The sequence below is a fragment of the Aspergillus saccharolyticus genome (genome assembly GCF_003184585.1).
Source record: "Aspergillus saccharolyticus JOP 1030-1 unplaced genomic scaffold BP01scaffold_83, whole genome shotgun sequence".
In the NCBI taxonomy this organism is placed as follows: domain Eukaryota; kingdom Fungi; phylum Ascomycota; class Eurotiomycetes; order Eurotiales; family Aspergillaceae; genus Aspergillus; species Aspergillus saccharolyticus.
Window position 1 is genome coordinate 879 of NW_020290693.1, and position 11200 is coordinate 12078.

The 11200-nt window shown below is 50.1% G+C and overlaps 3 protein-coding genes across 3 annotated transcripts; 2 read left to right on the top strand and 1 right to left on the bottom strand.

Annotated features, from left to right (window-relative positions):
- Positions 1 to 5217: 5217 nt before the first annotated feature.
- BP01DRAFT_309013 (cell pattern formation-associated protein stuA) lies at positions 5218 to 7845 on the top strand (the record flags this gene model as incomplete). The annotated part of the gene is made up of 5 exons (XM_025572364.1): positions 5218 to 5923; positions 5989 to 6186; positions 6259 to 6391; positions 6459 to 7094; positions 7134 to 7845. Coding segments are annotated over 5 exons (2385 nt in total), but the record flags the coding sequence as incomplete, so codon positions are not given.
- A 1246-nt stretch (positions 7846 to 9091) lies between these two features.
- BP01DRAFT_411522 (myo-inositol transporter) lies at positions 9092 to 9631 on the bottom strand (the record flags this gene model as incomplete). The annotated part of the gene is made up of 1 exon (XM_025578923.1): positions 9092 to 9631. Exon 1 carries the CDS (start codon positions 9563 to 9565, stop codon positions 9092 to 9094), a length of 474 nt encoding a protein of 157 aa, XP_025426106.1. The 5' UTR covers positions 9566 to 9631.
- Positions 9632 to 10111: 480 nt separating this feature from the next.
- BP01DRAFT_411524 (uncharacterized protein) lies at positions 10112 to 11070 on the top strand (the record flags this gene model as incomplete). Its single annotated transcript, XM_025578924.1, has 4 exons — positions 10112 to 10304; positions 10343 to 10869; positions 10987 to 10998; positions 11068 to 11070. 4 exons carry the CDS (start codon positions 10112 to 10114, stop codon positions 11068 to 11070), a joined length of 735 nt encoding a protein of 244 aa, XP_025426107.1.
- Positions 11071 to 11200: the final 130 nt, after the last annotated feature.

Sequence of the window (11200 nt, forward strand, 5' to 3'; positions counted from 1 at the left end):
AAGTGGGACCTGGAGGCCATCGTGGAGACAACTAACAACTTTTCGAACCTGGAACACACACCTGTCATCCAATTTTTTTTTTTTTTTCTGGCGGCTGCGGCTGCTGTTGCTTCCTTCTCCGTGACTCCTCCACTTTTCCTACCCTACCTACACAGTACACAGTACAGTACTTCCGTGCTCCTGCAATCAGTGCGCAGTCTCTGCTGCCTTTGTTCTTGTTGAATGTACGGAGTATACTACCTCTACCTACAAAAGCCGGAGATCATCTGCAGGGTAGGTAGTAACTAGGTACTATATAGGTACCTAGGTACTACCTAGTAGTCGTAATAACTTCAGTTAGGAATTGACGATTTCTCTCTGTCTCCGTGGCCAGTCCTCCCTACTGTATTCTCCTCCAATCAAACCCTTGAACCAGCATCATCCCGGCAGCGCAGGACGATCGAATGACTTACAGCAGCGCGCGATCCATCCGTCCCAACAGTACACCGTGTGGCCCCTCACGCGCAGGCTGGAGAGTCCAAAACTCCCAAAAGCCAATCGCACCATCTTTGTCTTTAGTAGACTTCTTCTCCCCCTTCTTCATTTACGGAGTAGTTTTCTGGACAGTTGGTTTTTTTTTTTTTTTTTTTTTTTTTTTTTATCTTTTGGGCTTTTCCCGCTCCGCTCTTTCTTGTCTAGACTCGCCCCCATTGTCTTTCCCAGTGGGATCGAAATGAAGGCCCCGGAATCTCAACCTCGATCTTTTGAATTTTCAGTTGCAATAGTAATGAGATGTAGTTGTACTCCGTAGATTGCTATGAAAATGACTTGAAAAATAGTGGCTTGACCCTGCAGGTCCTGCTCAGAAGGCGAAATCCATCTTGTCAAGCATCAGCATATCATCCATTCCGGCAAGACAGGTACCTACCTACGTATGAAGCGAATTCTTCTTGGTGTGCCTGTCTGCTGGTTTTATTCTACCCGCGATTGTTCGCTTCATCCTCTGTTCCATTTGCCGCCGAGGATCCCTGGTACGGGAATGGCATTGCGATTCTTCATTTGGTCTTGTCACTTTCTTGCCATTGAGATTTGGCGCCCCGCCCCCTCTCTCCGTCTCTCCCCCCCATTTCCTTTCTTCATTCTTCGTTGAGCAGCCAATGTGAAGCTGAGAAGCATGGCCTTTCTAGCCTAAACGGTGGTTCCTACCCGGCGTCTTGTTTAGCTTAACCGGCCGAATGGTCCTTGCTTCGTGGCGGATTGGCGGCATTCATTGAGCTGTCTGGGCTTGAGTCTTACCACGGGGACTGCTAGATGGGACCCTGCCAGAAGATGAGAGAAATGGGCTAAATGAGTGAGTTAGCCGCAACAACAGCAGCAGCAACAGCAGCACTAGAAGTTACTAGGACTAGTTACTACTACAAGTACAACTACTACCAGTACCATTATAGGTACCACTTCACACAGTAGGTATCATTTAACCAGGAGTCATCATCATCAGTCGGCGGCGGCGGCGGCGGCAGTAGCAGTAGCAGTAGCAGCAGCAGCAGATCCCACGGTGTAGCTCTCCGCTCTTCCGCACGACGCACGGTTGTTGTCCCAGAAAATCCATCCCACTCCGTCGCCTTTTCTGCTGCTCGTTTTGAGTTGCGGGATCCACATCTGACTGCTAGGCTTTAACTATGATTATTTGCTTCCCATTTTAGTAGTTATCTCATTCTGCTTTTACCCCAATAAATTATTGCGTTGCTTTTCCTGTTCTCTCTTTTTTTTCACCTTTCTTTTTTTTTTTTTTCTCATTATTTTCTCATTTTCTTATTTTCTTATTTTCGTAGTTTTGATTGATTTTATTTTATGACTTTTTCCTTCTCAATATCGTGATCCTTCTGATTTCTCTTATCCGCTTTCCTAAATTGCCCTTGGGATTGGATTCTTGCTTTTGCTTTTGCCTTTCTCTCCCTTCCCCTCCCGCGCATGTTGATTTATTAGTATTCTTCTTGCCCGACCAGAACGGAGACAGCCATAGTCCACTAACATAGTCAGTTTCTCTCGCTCAGCTTCCTCCATCAATTGCTCTTCTCCCTCCACCTTGCGGACTTCTTTTCCCGTACGGGCCCGTGACTTGCAAGAAGCCTATACCGGGACAGATCCCTCACAGAAAGGATCGCCTGCGACGGATCATAAGCTATCACACCCAGAAGAACGAGGTTGCGCAGCACGTCCAGACCAGAAGTGCGTCAGAGACAATTGCTCGATCTCGCACCCGACTGCTTGCCTGCCTTGCAGCTTCTCTTACATTCCCGCGCAGCAGGTCTCAGAGAGAAACTGATCTCAAGCTCGAGTCAAAGACACGTGCCGGTATGTGGTGTATCTTCTCTTAATTTTCTTTTTCGCTTTTGCATTTGGCTGCCTACCTACCCCTTTCTTTTTCTTCGTTGTCTGTTCTCTACTGGATTGGTCTTTCCTTGGGTGGTGGTGGTGATTTCTGGCTGTTGCAGCGGTTCTTGTTCCTTGCTGCCCAGCCGCCTCGCCCAGGGAGTTGAATGGTCCTGCCATCGATGAGGGACTGGAACTACTGTAGAGACGCTGGGCTGTCTTGCTCCACATGCATGGAAACAGCTTCAGAGATCGAGTGTAGTCTGGTTTTGGGGAGGATCTGAAGGGGCAGCTGGGTTACCTACCCTTCTTTCTAGAACCGAAGAAGGTCGGGGGTGGCTTTTTCTTTTTCTTTTCTTTCTTTTTCTATTTTTTTCTTCTTCTTCTTCTTCTTCTTCTTCTTCTCCTCACACAGAATAATCATCCCTTCCAGTTGCATTCCTATCTTGTCACCATTTTTGGCTCTCTGGGGGAGGTGTTTCGGTTGCACCCGTCAGCCCCGAAGATCCTCTCAACCGTCCGTCACCCACCCACCACCATCATCATCATCATCATCATCACCGATTGAACTAAGGGATTTGATTATTTAATTATTTGATGATTTGATGATTTTTTTTTTTCGTTCTTTCTTTTTGGTGTTATTTTCCCCAATTTGTCTCATTTCTCGTTTTGTTCTTTTTTTTTTTTTTTTCTTTTATTGTTTCCATATTTTATTTCATTTCTTTGTTAGCCTCTTTCCCCCCTTTGTCTGTCTCTCTCTCTCTCTCTCTCTCCCTCTTTCTCCTTCCCGCACCTGGACCCGATCTGGCAGACTTGTTATTCTCAACCACGGTAGAGCCATCGATGGGCGGAAGCCGTCTGTGACCATCGGTTGACTTTTCTCCACCCTTTCCAGTGCCATTCTTTGACCATTCGACTTATACTCAGTTACTACTATCTTCAACTTCTTCATCACTACTAGCTGCCATCAGCAGCATTTCGAGTAAGTGCTTCTTTCTGTCTTCTTCGCTAAATTATTTTGAAGTGTCTCTTCTTTGGGTTGCTCCCTTGATATTCGCTTTTACTTCTTTTCCCCCGTTTTTTTTCTTTTTCATGTTCTTTTTCTTGTTTGGGTTTAATAAGTTTCCCAACCATCAACATTTCCCTTTCTGGTGTCTTCACTGAAGAAGCAGAAAGGTCGACAGGCGGGCCAGAAACCCTCCCCGGCAGCTGCAGAGAACATCAGGCTTAGCCCGCGTTTGCTGGCCGACCTCCTCCACCTCCTCTTCTTTCTCCCCCTCCTCTCTTCCCCCTCCCAGCCTCCACCTTTCTGTTCATGATCTGCTGCCGCGGCACTAGTTGTAGTTGCTGCTGCAGTCATTATTCACTTCAATTCACGATCAATTCTTCTCTCTCCACCGCTTTGAATCTTCCCTCCTTCCTCCCCCCCGCCCCCCCTCCTCCCGGTCGGTCATGATCGCCCACGTCTGGATTGTCCAAGAGACTTAGGGCGGTTATTTTTCGTCCTTTTTCGTCCTTTTTTCCTTTTGCTGGCGACTCTGATCTCATTATTCCTTTATGGATTTTACTGCAATAATTCCCTTTGCTCTACCTCTTTCCGTCCCAAATTCCCCCCAAAAGAAGAATTAGCTGCATCCTGTTTGGATTGTCACTTGTTGTTCCTCTGACCTTTTTCTACTACCTATTACGCTCTCTCTCTCTCTCTCTCTCTCTCTCTCTCAGCTCTCTCTCACCTTATCCTTATCCACCCTCACTCACCCTCACCAACCTAACCAACCCTTTTCTCTCACCTTCCCTCCTTCTCTGATCCTTCCTTTGCTGAACCTGCTTCCTTGGTTCGCATTTCTATTTCTATTTCCCCCCCCCCCCCCCCGGCCCGAGTTTTCTTCCTCCCTCCCCTCCCTCCACTCCAAACCCATTCGGGACTCCCTTGTCCGCCTCCCGTCAAGTGTGCCATCCATCCCTTCCATTTGACGCCTTCTTATACATACATCAAACCTCCGTTCCTCTTCTGCGCTTTTCTCTATTTCTTTCCTCACTTCCGATCTATCGAATGTTTCCCTCCCCCCGTCTCTTGATGACATTATGTGGATGACTTGAATGTTCTTGTTCTTGCTATCGTTACAGCCTCCTTTCACTTGCCATTCTTCTTCTGCATCCTCGACTTGCTTAGCTTGTTGACCGTGTCCTACCTAGAGCTCGCAGCATACATTAGCATTGCACCCGCCGCTCGCAACAACTCGCTACGACCCGTTACGACTCGACTGTTACTCCATTTGTTCGCCTGTCTTGTCGCTGCATCACACGTACTGCATTTTGCGTCAAACATTGCGGAAGACACCCCCCGACGTTGGATGCTGGATTATCACGTCGTCTTCGCCTCCTGCTTTGTTATCACGACCTGAAACGAGACCCATGATTGTGTGATTCTGATTCGGCTGAGCGTTTCCCTCCCAAACCATACGCAAGCGCTTGTTGTTCATCTCGCTTTCGTGGTTCTGCTTGAAGAGAGTCGTTTCTCTCACGTCTCAGCATCTAGAATTTTGTCCGCAAAGCGCCTGCATAGCGATTTCCTTGGTCTCCACCAGTGATCTCCTCGAGCGTTTATGGTTACGATTGTCCACGAGTCCGCCACGATTACACATCATTGCATGCCCTGCATTACCTGCTAAAGCTATTCTACTTGTCATTTTTTGATCACTGTGATCGAAAGTCCCAACTGACCTCCCAATCCATCCCATCTAAGAACTGAGAAGCACGACGAAACCAACAACCGCAGATAATCCTTTCTGCTTTCCTTTTCTCGGCACGCCGGACAGAACTCGCAGTCCGACGTCCAAGCGCACTCCAACTTGATCATTATTCAAACCGTTACCCCCGTCAACCGAAAAGCTGGAGCTGCCGTCGATCTCGCAGGTCCACACCAGAGGTCCTGTTGACATCCCTTGGTATAACCATCACGCCGCTGAGAGACCTCTGTTGTCTGGTGACAAGCTTCCAGCTCTCAGTCTCCCAACGGCTTCGCAGGCCATCTCGGGCCACTCCTATCGGGCGAGCTACGACGACGCCGCCGCCGCCGCCGCCCTGGGATCCAGCAATACCAGCGCCCGCACAAGTTTATCAGGATCCGCACCAGTGGGTAGTGATACGCGAAGCCCGCCTGCATCCTCGACCGATCTCACGACAGCCAACCAAAGTCGCGTTGCACTGGACGCCTCGGCACCTCAGGAGTACTCTCTCGCGCAGAATCCGGTCAACGAGAGTTATTATCAGAATCAACCCCACATCAACAGCATGAACCAGACCCAACCGTACATGGACGTCCATTCTTCGCATTTGTCGTCCGGACAGCCCTACGCCTCGCATGCTGCCACCGCTGGGGGGATTGCGCACTACCCACAATACCACCAGCAGCCGCCGGTATTGCAGCCCGCGTCGTCGACGTATGGGCCGGCTAGCTCTTATGCCCAGTATGCCTATCCCGGCGGTGTAAGTTCTTCCCAGCCTGGTCCTCAGCCTCCGTCGACGTCTTTGAGTGGCCAGGTTCCGGCTCAATTGCTGCCGCTACCCGGTAAGTAACGCTGATCGTCGCAGTTTGCCTTTCGTGCTAGGAGAATGACTGATTTCGATTGCCAGCAGTGACAAGTCACCCAGTGCCCACTCCCAGCTACGGCAACTCGACCGGAGCCCCGATGCAAGGTTTTGTGTACGATCCCACCGGTCAGATTGCGCCTCCAGGGTCAAAGCCGCGGGTGACCGCAACGCTATGGGAAGATGAAGGAAGCCTTTGCTATCAGGTCGAAGCCAAAGGAGTTTGCGTTGCTCGACGTGAAGGTAAGCTCGGCTGCCCCAGCTCGTGAAAGTGCTGGTGGACTGATTTCGCGGTTGCTGACCTCCCTTTTGCAGACAACGCAATGATCAATGGCACGAAGCTTCTCAATGTGGCGGGCATGACGAGAGGCCGGCGAGATGGTATTCTAAAAAGCGAGAAGCTCCGCCATGTCGTCAAAATCGGTCCGATGCATCTCAAGGGCGTATGGTACGGTGATCCTTTGTTGGCCTTGCGTGTCCAACCATCCCATAAGCGCTAACAGTCTCCGAAATAGGATTCCTTTTGACCGAGCTCTCGAGTTCGCGAACAAGGAGAAGATCACGGACCTGCTGTATCCCTTATTTGTTCATAACATTGGGGGATTGTTATACCACCCGACCAATCAGAACAGAACTAACCTCGTGGTGCAAGAATCTCAGCAGCGGCGCATGGAGGGTTCTCAAGCGGCGGCACGTACGTCTCAGGGGCCCCAGCCTTCTACTTTGCACCATCATCACCATTCCCTCCAGGCTGGTGTGCCTTCCCACATTGCTCAGCCACCCACAGTCGCCTCGCAACAAGGGGGTAGACCGGGGCTTGATCGGGCTCATACTTTCCCCACTCCTCCTGCTAGTGCTTCGAGTCTCATGGGTATCACCAACTCCAGCAATTCCTACGATTGGAACAACCAAGCAATGACATCGGGCGTTCCCAACTCCCAGCCACTGTCCATTGATACGGCTCTGAGCAACGCCCGCTCGATGCCAACCACGCCGGCCACGACTCCCCCTGGCAATACCTTGCAAGGAATGCAGTCTTTCCAGGGGCAATCAGGCTATGACTCGAAGCCTTATTACTCTGCAGCACCGCCTTCCCACCCTCATTATGCTTCGCAATCGAGCGGCATGGCCCCATATGGACAAACAATATCGTCGACTCCCTATCTGAAAAGCGAACCATACCTGAAGAGCGAACCGTATTTGAAGAATGAGCCGTATATGAAAAACGAGATGGGACCCCCTTCAAGCCGTACCCCGGGTGCGCAGGCAGAGAGTGAGTCGGCCGATGTCAAGTCGGAGCGTTATGCCCAGAGCAATGGCCATGTGAGCGCTACTGGAAATGAGTCAGTCGGGGAGCATGAACCGGAGTATGTGCAACATGACAATGCTGGTTATAATACTGGTCGTGGCTCATACACTTACACCACCAACCCATCGGTGGGTAGTCTGGCTGGAGACCACTCTCAGCTCGCACCTGAGATTGCCGGTTCTCCTACCCAGCCGAACGGGTCCGGGAGAATGACCCCGCGCACCAGTGGTGGGCCTCCGCCGTGGGGCACAGGCTACAGTACCCCGCCCCGCCCTGCTGCTGCCAGTAGTCTCTACAACATTGTCAGTGACACTCGCGGAACGTCTAACACCGGTGCCACCTCCGATAATTATTCAGTCTCCAACTCGGCTGCGGGATACGCGACCGCGCTCAATGTTTCGCTTGGCTCGAACAAGCGCATGAGGGAAGACGATGAGGTGGATCGTATTGCTCGTCCCGATAGTCGCGGCCCTGACTATGAGAGTAAGCGTCGCAAGACGCTGAGTGAGACTTCTGTCGGTGGACCTGTTGGTGGCGTTCCGTTAGCATTGCAGCCCATGAAGGCAGGTGGTGCGATGTCTCGTCGCCGGTAGCCGGTGCCGGCCCCGAAGGGAGGAGCCGAACCCAATGAGAGAGAATAGGCGGGAAACCCCCACTGACGAAAAGCACAATCTTTTCCTTAGAGAAAAGATAAAACCTATTTCTTTGCAGGGTCTTTTTCTCAACTGGCGTGTATCCTGGAGGGGGTTTTTTTTTTTTTTTTTTTTTTCTCTCTTTTGTTTGCTTACTGCGAAAACTTTTCGCCTTCATAATAGACATTGATATCGGCTTGGGGACTAGGTTACACCATCCATTGCGACCACTCGCATGGGTCCAAGCCCTGGTCACCACCGAAGCTGCATTTGTTTGATTTGTTGAAAGTCTGCAGTGAGGACCTGCGCCCCATTTTGCGCCTACTGCCGCCAGGTGATTGGGCGCAGGTAGGACCACGAGGCCGGTTGTGGTTATGCATGCATGTATGAGCCTCAAACGAGGTTCAATTTTCAATCGTTTAATGTGTTTTGTCTGCACAGGATTCTGCCCAAGAATCTTGCATAGTGGACCTCTGTGGAAGATGATCTTGATAGGGACAGCGTCCATGTGGACACAGGGGCAACGGGAATGGTCAGCGTTCTGGGGTGTGGTTTCTTTGGTCATTTGTTGGCTTGCGCATTGGTTCTGACCGGCTATATTTAACGACCATGATGTCACGAATTTCCTATGACGAGAGAATCTTGGATTATATTGTTGTGGTTCACTTTTTCTTCGCTTTGATTTGTTCAATCACTCTCTCCATTCTTGCATCTTCAGGTTTGCGGCCGACTGGAGTCGCTTCCTGGACTTCACGTGTGCGCCTTATTTTCTGACATGTATGGGCATCTTCAAAAAACAAAACTCCACGGGTTTTCAAACTTTCATTGTAATCTGCGTGTGAGGAGTGTAGTTGCAGTGTGCCAAGGTTTTCCGGTTGACATCGTTTAGGCGTTCAGAACGGGTTGACCAATTGTGTACTCCAGGCTAAATCTTTAACCATTGCGCCTGCATGCATCCATCAGTGCGAGCAGGACTATGCCTCCACCGCATGGTACATGTCGATGCTTGCAAGAGTAAGTACATACGTGCGAGATGTTCATGTGAGAAATTCCATGAAGATAGACCTAGGCATGCTTTCGAGATGTAAATCAACATCATCAGTCATAAAGAGTGAGAGAAAGAGATACAAGGTAGTGTCGATAAGGATTGCATGGAAGAGGACGGGACAAGTAGAGCGTAAACGGGTACATGTGCCTGGCCATCCTACTAGAAAGGATGCATTTCCCACCTCAAGACTGGTTTGCAGAGTGCAAATTGTGTAGACATGGCGGGATAGGTCGAAGAAGTCTCTCTGCCCTTGTTGTCAAAAATTTGAGCTCGCCTATAGGGTCGTTGTTGTGATTGTTGCTGAAGGGCTCGTAGGTTAATGGGAGGAGGCAAACTGGTGTAGCTTCTCAAGTAAAACGCGTATTTCGCCTGTCCATCGAGCTGTTCCTCGTGTCGCAAAAGCTTCAACTGTCTTTGAATTTCCTTGGCTTTCTTGACACCAAAGCCCTCAGTATCGATCTCTTGGACCGATTCCAGAGGCAATATTATGCACCTCGGCATAGCAGAGGACTGCGAAGAGCCCATCCCAGAAAACACTTGCTCGACCCCGGAAAGAATTGATTCGCTACTCTGCGGGAGGATGGCCATGGGGTTCCAATCGCCGCTTGATGCCTCTTCGTTTTGAGCTAGCATTGGGTCAAAGCAAGGGAGTCCATGACCGGCTATAGGGCACGGCAAAGAATCTGACTCGTGGTTTGATCCAAGGAGGTCTTTTATCCCGCGAGTCTTTAACTCAAAGGTAAATTCGTCCCGCCCATGCTGAGTGAGTGCCTTGAAGGGTAGTATGGCCCGAGATGCTGCTTGCAGCTGAGAACGAGAGTAATGGTGGGGAAGAAAGAGAAGAATGAGGATGAGGACCCCAATGGTCCTCAACCATCATTTCAGTGCAAGAAGGACAAGTCGGCTTCTGGATTCAGAGAAATGGTCGATCACCGACCCTTCGGGTTTTCAACGCTGTACCATTCAATGGCACTTCTCGCCCCTCTCTGCACATCAATATAAGTACTACCTCCTAGCAGCACCTCCTTGACGAGACGTTTCGGCTGGCATACAATCCGAGCCAGACTTGGGTCTTCGCAACCTCACACAGCACGAAAGCGGTCACTTATTTCTCTGGAATTACGAGTGGTATCTCACCCTCAACCGACTTCGTCAACGTGATTCCGTATTTCAAACCGCATGCAACAGTCTTCCGGCCACTGGGACAAGATCATTTGGCGTCGCGGGACCCCGAGCGACTGCGACGGTACGAGAAAGGAGAGCGACTGGACGATTTCTTTTCAAGCGTTGATGGAAGACAAGAATGGCCGGACCAACCCGCTCGAATGGGGCGAGGTGCTGGCTGAGGTCAATATCATGATGAATGCGGGCAGTGTGACCTGCGTTATCAACAAACTGCCATGACCGCAGATCTGTCAGATTATGATCCAGACTCGATTCATGAGATCCCAGACACAAAATTAGCTATAGTTCTACTATCTACATATGGAGAGGGGGGCGATCCTAGCGATAATACGGCCGAGTTTTGGGACTGGGTTCAGAAGGCCCCCCGAAGGGTCACTGTCCAATCTGCGTTACTGCGCCTCTGGGTTGGGCAACAGCAATTACAGATTCTACAATCGAGTCGTCAATGTGGTCGCGCAGGCACTAGACCAGAGAGGGGGGGCTCGTTCTCTGGTGCCCCTGTTGGTAGAGCCTACGATGTCGAAGGTACGACGCAAGAGGACTTTCTTACCTGGAAGGACGACCTGTTCGCTGCCTGCCGGATCCAGCTGGGTTTTAAGGAAGGCGAGGCTCAGTATCGACCCACAGTAGCAGTTGATGAGGACGAGTCAGTCGAGCCAATCGATCTTCACATCAAGGTGCACCTGATCCTCGCGATCCTTCAGGCAAGGTGTCTACTCAGTGCTCTGCAGTACGGCCCCTTCCTATACCCGGTACGCGCCAGCTGTTTCTCTCGACCTCGGACCGTCATTGCCTGCATCTCGACTTAGTCTTGGAATCTATTATTTCGTTATCTTTCTTTTGATAATAATAAGTTATATCTTTAGTAGAAAGTTAAGAGAGTATGTTTTCAGTAATGCTCTCATGTTTTTCTGATAATATTTCTCCTATTCTTTAGCACTACATAATAGTAAACCGCCTCCAAGCCAGTCTCATATCATGCCACATGTACCCCATATTTATGGAATAAAAGAGAAGGCGAGAGCAAAGTCTTTGGGATGTATACAATTGCTAACTTTTGCAAGTATGTACTGCATGAACCAA